The 17,285-nt window shown below is 41.2% G+C and overlaps 1 protein-coding gene across 1 annotated transcript in view; it reads right to left on the bottom strand.

The window, feature by feature from the left end:
* Positions 1–16,361, bottom strand: part of PLEKHA2 (pleckstrin homology domain containing A2) — a 69,845-nt gene extending 53,484 nt beyond the window's left edge. The window contains exon 1 of the mRNA XM_007935004.2: positions 16,221–16,361. Within this exon, the coding sequence (XP_007933195.1) occupies positions 16,221–16,361 (141 nt within the window). The remainder of the gene's footprint in view (positions 1–16,220) is intronic.
* Between the last annotated feature and the right edge of the window lie 924 nt (positions 16,362–17,285).

Below are 17,285 nucleotides of genomic sequence, written 5' to 3'. Positions count from 1 at the left end.
GCCTTAGGCACTATGCCACCAGAGCTCCTTTCATAGTGGCCTTTAAATCTGTCACTTCCTCTTCATTACATTTTCTACCACCACCTTTGACATCTCAGTAAGTTCAGAGACAAATTCCTAGCTGGCATCTCCAACTCCGGACTTATATCCCACCCTCAGTACATCCTGATGTCATGGCCAGAACAAATCTTTCTTAATAAATAACATCTCTCTGCAGCATTTTACAGTTTTCATATACATTATTTACTCTTCACATTAATTGTCAGAGATAGAGGTACTCATTACTCCTATTTTATAGATGAGGTCAGCAAGGCTCAACAAATGGATGCTTCTCTAATTAAGGCATCATCAAGTTGTCCTGTGCTCAGTTAATATAACTAATAGAAGTGAGCACTCATGTTGAGTCTAGTATGTAGCCCTTCTCCCAACCCTATAGCAGCCTGCTTTGCCTTCAAGACATTATATTAATAATAGTAAAATGTCATTCTTTTGTGTACAGATATATATATTTATATATAAATATATAAATGCATTTATATAATAGATATTTAAAAAGTTTGACATTTAAAATGTAAAGCTTTTACTAATTCTAAAGCAACAATCAGCCACTCCTCGGAAGGAAGGTTGGGCAATCCTACTCCCGTAGTGATACTGCCTCGGAAACCCAAGGAGGGGTCGCTATGAGTCGGGGCCGACTCGATGGCACATAACAACAACAACAACAACAAAGCAACAATATAATCAAAGACAAATTTTAAGAAAGCCTAGCACAGTCATCACCATGATTTTGCATTAGTAAAATCTCCACTAAGTTTCAAAGCTTTTCTTTAGCTGCTTGGACTTAATACCAACTAGTACTAACTATAGTACTATGGGAGCTCTGGTGGTGTAGTGCCTAAGGTTAACCAGGAGGCTGGTGGTTCAAAGCCTCCAGCCACTCCTTGGAAGGAAGATAGGGGATCTACTTCTGTAGTGATACTGCCTCAAAAACCCAAGGAGAGATCGCTATGAGTCAGATCCAACTCAATGGCAGTGAGTGTGGTTTTTTTTGGTTTGAGTACTAACGATTAAGCACTGTTTCCAAGTGTTCCTTAAATAGTGTGTAATGCTTTCTTATTTAGAAAAAGTACATGCTATTATAAAGACAAAAATTATTTAAAAAATAAAATTACTACATAAAACAAAATGGTATTCATAGTAATTTATGCTCTGGTGGCATAGTGCCTAAGGCATTTGACTACTAACCAGAAGGCTGGAGGTTCAAACCCACCAGCCACTCCTCAGAAGGAACACTTGGAAATCTGCTTCCATAGAGATATTGCCTCAGAAACCCAAGAAGGGGATGCTATGAGTTGGAATCAATTTGATGGCAGTGAGTTTTTTTGGTGTTTTTTTTTTTTTTAATCAAAAAGTTCACACATAATGTTCTATAAGAATTCCCAGGTATATAGTAGAGCTGACAACGGACAAGGCTGTAGTCACTTCTTGACCACAGCCAGCTACCCAGAGGGAGCGAGTAGTTTGACCTATGGGCTCAGGACCATAGTCGCAGGGGACATCAAGCTCAGTTGGCATAACATACTATACAAAAACATTGTTCCACATCCTACTCTGGTAAGTAGTGACTGGAATCTTAAAAGCCTACAATCAGCCATCTATATGCAACAATGGGTCTCTTCTCATCTAAGACAAAGAAGAATGAAGAAAACCAAAGACGCATAGAAACAATTAGTCTAAGCGACTTGTACAACATGCGGTCCTCAGCCTATATGACTATGAGACCAGAAGAACTAGATGGTGCCCAACTAACACTGTCAACCACTGGGGGGTGGGGATCTATGTAGGAGATCCTAGATAGAGTGGGAGAACAATGTGGAACAAAACTCAAAATCATTAAAAAAAAAAGGGAGGGGGACCAGGTTTACTGGTCTGATAGTGCCTGATGGAACCACTAAGACTGTGGCCCCTCACTGCCCTTCAGGTCTGGAATTGAACCTACTTGTTTGGCTTATAGCCAAACAAAAGATAAGCATATGAGCTGAACATTTGCATTAGGTAAATATCCTCCTTGGAGAGATCAATCATGGGAGAATAGAAGGGCTGTGTATACACAGGGAGACAGCACAGAGGGCAGGAGTGCATGGGAGGGAAGGACACAGGGAAAAGGTAACTATGGGGAGAAAGTGAAAGGGGAGTTGTTGCACTGTGATAAATTGTAGTCAATGTCATGAGACAAAGTGTATGTGAGCTGCTGTATGGAAAGTGAATTTGCTCTGTAAACTTTCACCCAAATCACAATAAGTAAATAATAGTTGCCTTGGGGAAGGGGGGGAGTCCACACATAATTTTAATTTTTAAAACTTTAATAATTTTATCCTTAACAGAATTTGCATTTGGTGAAAGTACCAATCATTCACTTAAAATTTTCTTTTAGGATTTTTTTTCCAAAGGATTCTACATTCTTACTCTAATGCAATATGGAGAAAAGCAAGTCAGCAACTCTACCTAACCCCTGAAATCATCTCTCTACATGGGTAGTTAATATATCAATTATAAACAGTTTACAAATTAAAAACTCTTTGCCAGGAGGGGAAAGGAAACTAGATCAATAGAAACAGAACAGAATGGAAATAATAAGAATGATAATTCATTGGGAAAATTGTAACAGATGTCAAGAAACAATTTGCATAAAAATTATACAAATTAAACAGGAACCTAAATTGCTATGTAGACTATCACCTAAAACACGATAAAATGTTATTACTACGGAACACAGTTCTACTCTGACACACATGAAGTCACATGAGTCAAAGTCAATTGAACAGCAACTGGTTCCAGCACCAACAACAAAGTTGGTCTCCCCAAACAAGAAGGGTCCTGCCATGCTGTGGGCTGTTATCAGGCAGCCAGCAGCCTTGCCTCTCTGACCCCTCATAGAAGCTGATGGTCTTGCCTGACTTGGACTCTTTCATACAAGTGGATCATGGAGATATTCCATGAGCTGATCAATGTGGACCATGGGCTACCCTGATTATCCTAATCCCTTAACCATGTTACCACTCCATCTCCAGTAGCTGAGCACTGGATCCCTTGCCTTGTTCAGCCCTTTTGGTGGCTCCCTCTGGAAACTCACTGCTATGAAGACCTTCCCCTATTCTCCACCCCATTGTCAACACTACTAAGAGTTTTTGCCCCTACCAATTAAAGTTGTCTTCAGCCATTGGGGTCCCTGAGTTACCCCACATACAAAAATTTGTGAAAACACTGACCCTAGCAAACAGCTTATTTTACAACACTGTCAAAAACACTGTCTTTACTGAATGTCATCATGCTTGAATACACAGAGAATATTACACAAGAAACTGCTAGTATTAGTTGCCTCTGGAGAAGGGAATTGGATAGGAGTTGGAGGGGAGACAATAGCCATTATATATACGTTCATACATTTTTAATGTTGTACCGTGTGTGTATTGCCTATTTTTTAAAGAAAGTTATCTTATTGCATTAGTTAAAACATAATGCAAAAATCCAAATATTGGAAATTTCAGCCAAATTTTCCTAAGGGACATTTCCAAAACAGAAAAGATAATTTAAAATAACACTACTTTTCACCTAGCCTTTCATTCAACAGTACTGTCCATTTTATATCACATATAATTTCCTACAATGCTTCTGTCTTCTTTCTACTAAAATACTGTCAAATATCCATCCTGTTGTCAACACTGCTAAGATGCTTTGCCCCTATCAATGAAGGAAATGCTTTCAGCCATTGGGGTCCCTGAGGGACCAGGAAAGATGCATTCAATCCTGTTAGATATTATGATGATCCATAATTCACATTATGACCTTTGGAGAGTAAGATCATCTGAGTATTTTTCAAAAAACACAGAAAATAAACTTCACAAGAACACTAATCTAGTGAAATATTGTTTTTATGCTTCCAATTATATTTTATTCAAGGCCACATAATTTAGTTTTGCAATTGTTAGCCAACTGGCCATTAGAAAGGTGGAATGTAAGTGTTGCTGTGCAACTAAAACACAGTATGTTACTCTGTACATCACTGTAACAGAGGAGACCTGCTCGAATTAAGAAATTTTATCTCTTCTATCATGATAGACCACAGGTCATTAAACAGGAAAGGAAGAAAACATCAAAATGGATGTCAGAAGAAACTCTGAAACTTGCTCTTGAATGGAGAATAGCTAAAGCAAATGGAAGAAATTACAAGATAAAAGAGCTGAACAGAAGATTTCAAAAAGCAGTTCGAGAAAGCAAAGTCAATTATTATAAGAAATGTGCAAAGACATGGAGTTAGAAAAACAAAAGGGAAGAACACATTTGGCACTTCTCAAGCTTAAAGAACTGGAGAAAAAATTCAAGCCTCAAGTTGCAATACTGAAGGATTCTATGGGCAAAATATTGAATAATGCAGGCAGCATCAAAAGAAGATGGAAGGAATACACAGAGTCACTTTACCAAAAAGAATTGGTTAATTTTCAAATATTTCAGTAGGTAGCATATGATCAAGAACCAATGATACAGAAGGAAGAAGTCCAAGCTGCACTGAATGAATTGGCAGAAAAACAAGGCTCCAGTAACGGAGAGAATACCCTTTGAGATGTTTCAATAAGTGATGCAGCACTAGAGGTACTTATTCATTTATACCAAGAAATTTGGAAGACAGCTACCTAGCTAACTGACTGGAAAAGATCCGTATTTATGCTTATTCCAAAGAAAAATGATACAACAGAATGTGGAAATTATCAAACAATATCATCAATAATACACCCAAGTAAAATTTTGCTGAAGACAATTCAAAAATGATTGTAGCAGTACACTGACAGGAAAGTGCCATAAATTCAACCTGGATTCAGAAGAAGATTAGACGAAGGGATACTATGCTGTTGTCAGATGGACCCTGACTGAAAGCAAAGAATACCAAAAACATGGTTACCTGTGTTTTACTGACTATAAAAAGGCATTCAGCTGTGTGGATCATAACAAATTATGGATAACATTGTGAAGAATGGAATTCCAGAGCACTTAATGCTCATGAAGAACTTGTACAAAGACTAAGAAGCTATCATTCAAAAAGAACAAGGGGATGTTGTTGTTAGGTGCCTTCAAGTCATTTCTGACTCATAGCAAACCCATGCACAGCAGAACGAAACATCTCCTGATCCCGCGCCAGCTCCATGGTCCCTGCTATACTTGAACCCATCATGGCAGCCACCATGTCAATCCATCTCATTGAAGGCCTTCCCCTCTTTTATCGATCCTCCACCCTACCAAGCATGACATCCTTCTCCAGGGAATGGTCCCTTCTGACAACATGACCAAAGTAGGTGAAACGAAGTCTGGCCAGTCTCTCTTCCAAGGAGCATTTCAGGTGCACTTCCTCCACGACAGGTCTGTTAGTTCTTTTAGCAGTCCATGGTACTTTCAGCATTCTTTGCCAGCACCACAACTCAAAAGCATCAACTCTTCTTCGGTCTTCCTTATTCATTGTCCAGCTCTCAGATGCATATGAGGCGATTGGAAACATCATGGCTTATGTCAGGTGCACCTTAGTCCTCAAGGAGACATCCTTGCTCCTCAGCACTTGAAACAGTTCCTTCATGGTTGACCTTCTCAGTGCTACACATCATCTAATGTCCTGACTGCTGCTTCCATTGGCATTGATTGTAGAACCAAGCAATGCAGAACCAAGCAATGCAAATTCTTTGATAACCTCAATCTTCTCTCCATTCACTGTGATGCTGCTCATTGGTCCAGTTGTGAGGATTTTTGTTTTCTTTATATTGAGATGTAATCCACACAGCAGACTGTGTTCTTCAACCTTCATCAGTAAGTGCCTCAAGTCATCCTCACTTTTAGCAAGCAAAGTTGTATCGTCTGTGTATCTCAGGTTGCTAATTATTCTTCCTCCAACCCTGATGCCATGGTTTTCTTCATATAGTCCAGCTTTTCGGATTATTTGCTCAGCATATAGATTGAATAAGTGTGGGAAAAAGATACAACCCTGACGCACTCCCTTCTTGATTTTATACCACGTAGTATCCCCTTGTTCCATTCGAACGACAGCCTCTTGGTCAAGGTACAGGTTACTCATGAGTACAAGCAAGTGTTCGGGAATTCCCATTCTTCTCAGTGTTATCCATAATTTGTCATGATCCACACAATCAAATGCCTTTGCACAGTCAAAAAAACACAAGTAAACATCTTTCTGGTATTCTTTGCCTTGAGCCAAGATCCATCTGACAGCAGCTATGATATCCCTTGTTCCACATCCTCTTCTGAATCCAGCTTGCATCTCTGGAAGTTCTTTGTCAACATACTGCTGCAACCGTTTTTGAATTATCTTAAGTAAGATCTTACTTGCATGAGATATTAATAATATTGTTCTATAATTTCCACATTCTGTGGGAACACCTTTCTTTGGAATGGCTACAAATATGATCTCTTCCAGTCAGTTGGCCAGGTAGCTGTCTTCCAAATCTCTTGGCATAACTGAGTAAGTGCCTTCAATGGGGCATCCGTTTGTTGAAATTCCTCAATTGGTATTCCGTCAATTCCTGGAGCCTTGTTCTTCGCCAATTCTTTCATTGCAGCTTCAACTTCCTCCTTCAGTACCATTGGTTCTAGATCATATGCCACTTCCTGAAATGGATAAAGATCAACCAATTCTTTTTGGTACAGTGACTCTGTGTATTCCTGCCATCCTCTCTTGATGCTTCCTGCATCATTCAATATTTTGCCCATAGAATCTCTCAATATTGCAACTCGAGCCTTAAATTTTTTCTTCAATTCTTTCAGCTTGAGAAATGCCAAGCGTGTTCTTCCCTTTTGGTTTTCAAACTCCAGGTCTTTGTACATTTCATTACAGTAATTGTTTTTGTCTGCTCGAGATGCTCTTTGAAATCTTCTGTTCAGCTCTTTTATCTTGTCATTTCTTCCATTGGCTTTAGCTACTCTCCGCTCAAGGGCAAGTTTCAGAGTCTCTTCTGTCATCCACTTTGGTCTTCTCTTCTTTTCTTATCTTTTTAGTGATCTCTTGCTTTCTTCATGGGTAATGTTCTTGATATCCTCCCACAATTCTTCTGGTTTTTGGTCGTTGGTGTTCAATGCATCGAATCTATTCTTTAGATGATCTCTAAATTCAGGAGGGATATATATTGAAGATCGTATTTTGGCTCTCTTGGACTTGTTTTAATCGTCTTTAATTTCAAGTTGAACTTGCATATGAGCAGTTGATGGTCTGCTCCACAATCAGCTCCTGGCCCGGTTTTGGCTAAAGAGATTGAGCTTTTCCACTGCCTCTTGCCACAGATGTAGTCAATCTGATTCCTATGCATTCCATCTGGTGAAGTCCACGTGTAGAGCTGCCATTTGTGTTGTTGAAAAAAGGTGTTTGCAATGAATAAGTCGTTGGTCTTGCAAAATTCTACCATACGAGTTCCAGCATTATTTCTGTCACCGAGGCCAAATTTTCCAACTATCGGTGATTCTTCTTTATTTCCAACTTTTGCATTCTAGTCACCAGTGATAATTAACACATCCTGATTGCATGTTCAGTCAATTTCAGACTGCAGAAGTTGATAAAAATCTTCAATTTCCTCATCTTTGGTGGTTGAATTTGAATAATAGTCATATTAACAGGTCTTCCTTGTAGGTGTATGGATATTATCCTATCACTGACAGCATTGAATAAGAGGATACTGCATGGTTTAAAATCAGGAAGGGTATGTGACAGGGTTTTATCCTTTCACCATACTTATTCAATCTGTATGCAGAACAAATAATCCAAGAAGCTGTACTAAATGAAGAAAAATGTGGCATCAGGATTGGAGGGAGACACATTAACAACCTGTGATACGCAGAAGATACAACCTTGCTTGCTGGAAGTGATGATGACTTGACACACTTACTGATGAAGATCAATGACTACAGTCTTCAGTATGGATTATACCTCAACATAAAGAAAATGAAAATCCTCACCACTGAATCAGTAAGCAACATCACAATAAATGGAGAAAAGACTGAAATCAGGGATTTCATTTTACTTGGATCCACAATCAACACCCATGAAAGCAGCATTCAAGAATCAGACACAGTTTTGCAATGAGCAAATCTGCTACAAAAGACCTCTTTACAGTGTTAAGAGGCAAATATGTCACTTTGAACACTAAAGTTTGCCAACCCAAGCCATGTTATTTCCAGTTGCTTCATATGCATGTGAAAGCTGGACAATGAATAAAGAAAACCAAAGAAGAGGTGGTATCTTTGAACTGTGGTGTTGGTGAAGAATACTGAAAATACCAAACACTGCCAGAAGAACAAATAAATCTATCCTGGAACACTCCTTGGAAGCACTAATGGCCAGACTTCGTCTCAACTATGTTGGTCATGTTGTCAGAAGGGACCATTCCCTGGAGAAGGATATCATGCTTGGTAAAATAGAGGGTGCCAGTGAAAAAGGGGAAGACCCTCAACAACATGGATTGACACAATGGCTGCAACGATGGGCTCAAAGATCATGAGGATGGCACAGGACCAGGCAGCGTTTCATTCTGTTGTAAGAGGGTCATTATGAGTCAGAGCTGACTTGATGTCACCTAACAACAGCATCTTGATGGGGAAAACACTCTGGTGGTGCTGCACTTAAAGGATTAGGTTGCTAACCAAAAGGTCAGTAGTTTGAACCCACCAGCTTTTCCACAGGAACATAAAGATTTATAGCCTTGGAAACTCTCTGGGGGCAGTTCTACTCTGTCCTGTATGTTCACTATGAGTTGGAATCTACGCCATGGCAGCGGGTTCAGGCTGTGTTATCATGATGGGGCCCAACATTAAATTACAATACAAGTACCAGTGCCATAAATAATAGCAATGTTTTAAGGAAAATCTAGTCCATATTTGTTTCTATTCAAGAATTGTTTGCTTGATAGTGACATCAGATTGACTTTTAAATGCATTAGCCAAATCAGCAGCCATAATTGAAACTATGAAAGCTTTCTATTTATAGTGGCCCTTTTTAGACAATAGTTTTCATGCTATGTTCATTTAACGCCATCACTGCCTGTGTTCAAAAACCTTGTGTGGTAGTTAAGGCTGTGTGGCAACTTGGCTGGGCCCGGTTGACTGGCTGGGCAGATGTATGTAGTTATTCCCCATGAGACTGGCAATCAGTTCCATGGTGGGATCTACCACAAGCAGCTGAGTAGCTGCTTTAGGGATGTGGTCTGCTTCCCATATATAAGAAGCAGCTTTGGGAATGGTTTCTAGTTTATAGCACGCTTGAACCCTGCATATAGACGAGTCCTTGTTCAGCAGCTTGCCATGCCCTGCCAATCTTGGGACTTTCAATGGACTTAAATTAGTGGCATGCTATGTTGTTTGGTAACATTGGGACTGTACCTTTTCACTTGTCAACCTTGTGTTTGTCAGCCTCAGCAACTATCAACTGTCTGAGTGAAGAAAAGCCTACAGCTTCAGTGGGCTGGGAGCAGGAGGCAGAGCTAAGCCCAAGGTTGAGGGCTTTCACCTAGCCCCTAGAGCCTGGCACTTTGAACTCAGAATTAAAGCCTCCAGACTGTAAGAGAATAAACTCTTGTTTGTTAAAGCCATCCATTTGTAGTCTTTCCTGTTAGAGCAGCACAGAGGTAACCAGAACACCTTGATTCCCTACTTTTCATCACATCAGTTCCAAACTCTGTTTTTCAAGACCCTCAAAGTTGTACCTGATTCCACACTGTATTCTTATCACTAACAGTCACCCACCATATGCCCTGGTAGCAGACACTGTCACTACCCACTCACCTCTCCTCAGATAATGTTTCTGCAATTTTGGTGTGCTTACAATGGCTGGCATCTGCAGCTCTTCTTTAGAAGGTAGCCTTCATGCAACTGGAGCAGTTTTACGCACATCTGTAAAGCTGCAACCAGTGACTATTCAGTGAGGTAATATGAAGTCCAGCTTCCTTTGGACAACTCCAAAGCATAATTTACTCCAGAGTTTCACTATGAAAACTACCCTTTGTAAGACTTCTGCCTGAGCTCACAACCTTGCTTCATTCCCTCCTCCTTATAAAGCATTTGCTGACAAATCCTTGTCTGAAGTTAAATCTTCATCTCAGGGTCCTCTTCTGAGGAACACAACCCTAAATACTCCTATAATCAGGTCCACTTCCCTTCTCTCCTTGATCCTGCCTCTGCTCCTATGATCACTATTGTTTTTCTCACTTAGGATGCCTTCCCCTTACCCTTCATCTCTGCTTATGACAAAATGGGCATAACAATCCAATGAGATATTGTAAGTAAAAACACTTCAAAACTCATAAAGTACTAAAAGTACTACCAACCACATTTTATTTGATCATCTATTTCCCCATCTACAAGGTAAGCTTCATGAAGGCAGATTTTATTTTGTTCACTGTTACAGCCTCAGCATCTAGACTGGTGTTTGGCATATAGGACACGTCCAGTAAGTATGTGTTGAATGACGGTGTCAAACTCTAGGATCTCTTTCTGTTCTCAGCCCTCAGGAACTGAAGAACTAAAAGTAATGTTAAGGATCACGTCTTGTTGTTGCTGCTGTGTGCCATCAAGTCAACTTTGACTCGCAACCCCATTTGACAGAAGAGAATTGCATGATAGGATTTTCTAGTTCTAGTGGCATAGTGGTTAAAGCACTGGGCTGCCAATCCAAAGGTGGGTGGTTTAAACCAACCAGCTACTCCATGAGAGAAAGATGAGGCAGTCTGCTTCTGTAAAGGTTTACAGCCTTGGAAACCCTATGAGGCAGTTCTACTCTGTCCTAAAGGGTCACTCACTATGAGTTGGAATTGACTCGATGGAAGCGAGTTTGGTTTTTTCAGTTAATCTTTATAAGAGCAAATCACCAGGTCTTTTCTCCTGAGGAGCAGCAGCTGGTGGACTCTAACTGCCAACCTTTTGGTTAGTACTTGAGCATTTAACAATTGTGCCACCAGGGATCTTTAAGGATCACCTGGAATGCCCACAGCCCAGAGAGGATAAATGATTTGCCCAAGATTTAATGGCAGAGCCAGGATTTCAACCTTGATCCCTTGTCTTCCAGGACTTAGAACTTTCCATATGAGACTCCATCTCAATCTTCTTCTCAAGGGATGTGGCAACAGAAAACTCCAACTCTTTTATATTGGCATCTGGGCCACTCAACTTAATGATAAGCTATCTTGTTAGAAAGATGGACAGGGATCAGCAGCACTATAATTTTGTGTGTATTATTTTCATCTCCTCAACTTAGTCAGTGGCAAAGATCTGACTGAATTCCTTTCCATGTGCTCAATAGAACCATGCACAGGGATGAGCACAACTATCAGCAGAGGAAAGAAATAGACAAAGGTGATGTGTGCAGGCTCCAGAGTCACACAGTCCTGGCTCCAGTTCAGCACTGTATTTATCACCTACGCAACCTTTAACAAAGTTCTTGAGTTCCTCTGTACTTTAGTTTCTAACCTGTTGTTGTTGTTGTTATGTGCCGTCGAGTCGTCTCCAACTTATAATGACCCCTTCTTGGGTTTCCGAAGCAGTATCTGTACGGAAGTAGATTGCCCAATCTTTCTTCCAAGGAGTGGCTGAGAGTAATAACAGTCCCTGTGTCCCAGAGTTATTGAGAAGATTTAATGAGTGCATATAAAGCACTTTGCACAGTGGCAGGTATATGGTAACCACACAATAAGTATAAGCTGCAATTCATAGTAATAGAAGCAGCAGCAACTTATAAAAACAGGCTTGATAAGCATCAACTATCAGTGGCTTAAATACACAAAAACCAGAGACTTGGATTCATAAAATTCCCTGTTATTAGTATCTATTAAATAACTAATATCATATCAGATGCCTCCCTTTCCCTATAAAAATATTCACTGACCAAACACAACTCCCAACACCTCTCTCCATGGGGACAGACAATAATCCCTGGTTTGCTCTTGGTGACCACCTCTGATCCATCTTCTCCTGACTCCTAGCACTCTGCTCTGGCCCACTCTGCAGAGTTTCCATTCCAGTTTAGGCCCTGTCCGCAATCCGGGAGAGAGGGTCAGGCACTCTTCATTTCCAAGGGTCCCCACTCCTGACAGCCTCCTTTATCTATCCCTCTTTAGTTGTTCATTTGTTCACTCATTCATTCATTCAGTGAACATTTATCAACTGTTGGACACTGTAGATAAAAAGCAAAACTAAAGCGGCCAACTAGATGCAACAATGGGTCTGTCCTCGTCCAGGGAAAAGAAGAACAAAGAAAACCAAAGATTCATGGAAACAATTAGTCCAAGCAACTGGTACACCATGTGATCCTCAGCCAATACGACTAGGAGACCAGAAGAACTAGATGGTGCCTGGCTATCACTTGTCAACCACTCAGAGGAGGATTTATGTAGATGAGCCTGGATAAAGTGGAAAAATAATGTGGAACAAAACTCAAAATCATTAAAAAGAAAAAAAAGGACCAGGTTTGCTGGTCTGTTAGTGCTTCATGGAACCACTGAGACTATGGCCCCTAGCTGCCCTTCAGGTCTGGAATTGAACCCACACCTGTGACTTCCAGCCAAATAAAAGACAGCATATGAGCTGAACATTTACATTAGGTAGATAGATACGTTCCTTGGAGAGAACAATCATGGGAGAATAGAAGGGCTGTGTATGCACAGGCAGACAGCTCAGGGGGAGGAGTGCATGCAGGGAAGGATATAGGGAAGAGGTAACTATGGGGAGGAAGTGGGAGGGGAGCTGTTGCATTGTGGGAAATTGTAGTCAATGTCATGAGACAAAGTGTATGTGAGCTGCTGTATGGAAAGTGAATTTGTTCTGTAAATTTTCACCCAAATCACAATTTGAAAAAAAAAAAAACAGATGAGCTTCCTGCCCTCTAGGACCTCCCAGCCCCAAGAGTCCTCTGGCCTCTCTTTCTTAATCTGAGACTTCCTTTGAAGGCTTTCCTTCCTCCCAAGTAGCATGATGAGGACTCTCACTACCTATAATAATAGTAGGGGCATTGTCAGACTGGGTTTGAACACTGTATCTAACACTTTTTTTTTCTGTAACCATGGCCACATTTCCTGCTCACTCTGCCTCTCTTTCCTTACCTTTAGAATGGGGACAGTAATACCTGCCAATTAGGACTGCTTTCAGAATGAAATGAAAACCCAATAGAGTCTTTAAAACAGTATTTAGAACACAGTAATAAATGTTAGCTAAGGTGGCATAGTGCCTAAGGCATTTGACTGCTAACCAGAAGGCTGGTGGTTCAAACCCACCAGTCACTCCTCGGAAGGAAGGTTGGTCAATGTACTTCCATAGAGATATTACCTCAGAAACCCAAGGAGGGGTCTCTATGAGTTGAATCAATTAGACAGCAGTGAGTTTGGTTTTTGGTTTTGGAGTACCATTTTACATCTTACCAAACCACCCATTCTCAAGTCTGAAGAGGTGTCTTGGTCACTGTGTTTAACAAGAAGAGCTAATCCCATAACTGAAGGAGTAAAATGTTCTGGACTATTGCTGTGTCACATCAAGAATCTCCCTTTTTAGGCATATACCAAACCAGCTGAAATCTACTGCTTCCTGGATAAATGTAAAGACCCTCCAGTAGTAGTCACAAGATGTATTTGGTAATTCAAACCCAAAGAAGGCTTTAGCACAAAGAGCATTCTGAGAGCTCAACTGGCAGAGAAGAGCAGGAGGTTTCCCTGGACAGGGTGGAACTTGTGTAAAGGCTGACTCAGACACCCCAGTAAGGCAGCCTCAGGCACAGCATCCAAGGTGAGTGCAAGCTCTAGAACCAAGGGACAGCCAAGTCAGAGGGCAGGACAGAGCAAAGGCAATCCTAACAGTTGGCAACATGCAAGACCCAACCGATGGTATCACCGTGATCCTGGGTGATCTGTAACTAAGAACAAGACACTCAGCCTGTGGTCAGGGTGTAAAGGGAGGTCCAACTCTCAGGACAGGCAGCTGACAACTAGGCAGGATTCCACAAGCAAGTGAATTTGGATTAAGAAGAGTTCTAGTATAGAAGCAGGCCTATCAAGACAAAAAGATATTTGAATTAACTGAGTAAACATGGCAGCTGAGTAGGAAAAAGTACATAAAGAGGGAGAATGGGAAAAAGAATAATGAGACCCAGATACCATAATTCACTCAGGGTTTACTCCTGAAATGCCAGAAGCCAAGTCCACTGACAAAAAGGACTTAATTTCAAGTTCTCCCAGCAGTGGAGAAGACACACCTTAAATGCTGCTTCCTTTCACAATGAAAAGTCCCTCATGAACCTAGGTGAAACCTATCAGTTGACCCAGCTGTGGGCAGCTGAGGACAGACAATAAAGGCATAGGAAACAGTATGGCAGGATCTGAAGGCAAATTCAAGACCAAAACATTACAGATAGTCCTTGAGACAACTCCATCAACACTCTGTCCTAAGTTGGTTCTGATGTAAGTCAAAAACTTCTTTTTTTTTTTCTTTTTAAGTTTTCATAGCCTGCTGTAGGGCAGTGTTGGGAACAGTAAATCATAACACTGAACATCTGTGAACGAAAATCTGAGTATGATAACATCAGCAAATTGTGTGCTGCAACACTGTATGTAATACATATTGTTAATGATAAGATGTACAAAAAAAAAAACAAACCGAACCAACAGTCTTAAATATGCTTCATGGTTAGTCAAATATGTCTTAAGTCAGGGACTACCTGTATAAGGAACAAGAATTCCAAGCTAAGTCAAGAGTGAAACAGTGACCATAGGAAGGATTCATTCTGAATACTCAGCAATTCAATGAAGGTAACAACAGAAGATTAATCAGTGAAGAGGTGGTGGTAACTGACTTTCTGAGTATGACTTTTGTATCTATAGTTTTTTCTCTCAGCCATCCCCTAATTAAGACCAAGAGACTCATATGAATCTTTTTCCACAGTCACATGTTAAAAAGTACAACTCCATCTTCCAAAACTCAGACTTTCTTCTCCCCCAAGCCTCTGACCCACAGCCAGGTACTAACCTCTAGTCCTCCCTTCCCCAACAAAGCCAGGACCCATGATCTTGCTGTTCAGGAGCCATGGCAGTCTTTGGGGATCTCATTTCACCAAACTGCTCCAGGGAAATAGTAAGGAAACAGGCAACAGTACTCATAATACTAGAAGAAAGACTTGAGACATCAGGGATATTATTGTTGTTAGTTATCATTGAGTCCATTCCAACTCATAGTGACCCCATGTGTGCAGAGTAGAACTGCTCCATAGGGTTTTCTTGGCTTTGATCTTAAACAAAAGCAGATTGCCAGACCTTTTCTTCCATGGTATTGCTAGGTGGATTTGAACTGCCAACCTTTAGGTTAGCAGTCAAGCACAGCTTGCACCAACTAGGGACCTTAAATCATGAGTACAAGTTTTGCCCAGACTAGTAATGACTTTAGGGACTGCTGGACATAGCAATAAAACTTACGTAGATCGCTTTCTTTATGCCTGACCTCCACAAAAATGCTAAGACAAGATCTAACCCAATTCCAAAGTCTGAGGCTCAGGGCTGGCAGTTCAAACCCACCAGCCACTCCTTGGAAGGAAGGTTGGGCAATCTAGTTCTGAAGTGATACTGCCTCAGAAACCCAAGGAGGGGTCGCTATGAGTCGAGTACGACGTGACGGCACATAACAACAAGCACAAGAAAGCAAGACTGAGTGAACTCCAAGGTCAGCTGCAACCCAGGATTCTATGACTCTGATTCTGGAGACCACAAAAGTCCAATAGTTGTCCAGCGCAGGGAACCAGGTCACATTCTCTGCCGAGGATGTTCCCCAAACTGGAAGAACGGGACTGGCTACCTGGCCACAGACCTAACAGGACAGATGAGAGGAAGCAAGCCATGCCTTGGAGTCTGGACCCAGCCTGTCCAGCCTCTGCCTGACTTTTGCAAGTGCTGAATTCCTAAGCGTGAGAAAAGACACCCGATGCCCAGGTCAGGGGAGATGAGCTTCTTTCTCCCCAGTTAAGATCTGGGATGGCTTTCTTTATGTGTGTGGGTGTGTATGGTACGTGTGAGTTGTGGGTTTTTCCTTTCTTACTGATAAGCAAATACATGCAGTTCATGGGAGTTAAAACCCTTGAGGCTAATCCTGTGTGCATTCCTCCCAAGCAGTGATGAGTAGTCAGCCTCCCAGAGCCTTTCCACCGAGCCTCTCACCTGAGGGTTGTCCATGTACCAGAGAAGGCAGTTGGCCTGCGTGTCCAGAATAAAATATCTTCGTAGAAATTTGCCGCTGTTCTCATTCTCCTCAATGTCCAGAAACCCACAGATCCGGTTCTGTCGATCCACATAAGGCATTCCTGGGCTCTGCTCATACCACCCTGCATGGCAAGAAAGAGGTGTTGGTGAGAAGGGGTGAAGCAAGCCCTGAAGGAACTTCTCTGGCTTGACTCACCTCTGCAAGAAACAGGGATGAGACTCTCTCATTCCTTTCCTAAGAACCAAACATTCCACCCCAACCAAGCAACCCAATCCACTGCCACTGAGTTGATTCCAACTCATAGCAACTCTATAGGACAGAGTAGAACTCAGGGTTTCCAAGGTTGTACATCTTTATGGAAGCAGACTGCCTCATCTTTCTCCCATAGAACACCTGGTGGGTTCAAAACTACTGATCTTTTTGGTTAGCAGCTGCTTTAACCACCGCACAACCAGAGCTTCTTTCCACCCCGACCAGACCATCAAAACCTCTAACAACTCTGTTAGTGGTCATCAAAATCCATGAACATTCAACTAACTTTACCAGGGCTCTATTATATGTCCAGCATAGTGTTAGGCCCTTTACATATGTAGAGGATATAAGCTTAGACTTTTAATCTGGGTCCTGGATTCAAGTTCTGGCCACTTATTAATTGTGTAACCACTGACTGACGTTTTTGTACCTCAGTTTCTGCATGCATAACATGGGGATAATAGCAACAAAACTTCAGAAGATTTTGGTGAGAATTAAGTACTTGGCACACATTAAACACTTCATAAATAGTAGCCTTTACTAATACTCTTCACAAAAACCTTGTGAAGTAGGTCATAACCCAGTTTTATAGATGAAGAAACTATCTCAGAGAGGATTTAAGCACCAATTCAAATAAGTAGATGAAACACTCCCAGGAATTCAGAAAGGGCAGTTCTTCTGGCCCCATAAAGGTACCAAAGGATTAAATCCAAGGGATTCCTGGAGTCTCAAGGCAAGGCTACATATTCAGTCCTAGTAGCACTTCCCTC

Source organism: Orycteropus afer, unplaced genomic scaffold, assembly GCF_000298275.1.
Source record: "Orycteropus afer afer isolate SDZICR_OR568_19922 unplaced genomic scaffold, OryAfe1.0 scaffold00024, whole genome shotgun sequence".
NCBI lineage: Eukaryota > Metazoa > Chordata > Mammalia > Tubulidentata > Orycteropodidae > Orycteropus > Orycteropus afer.
This window is presented reverse-complemented; position numbering and strand designations above follow the sequence as displayed.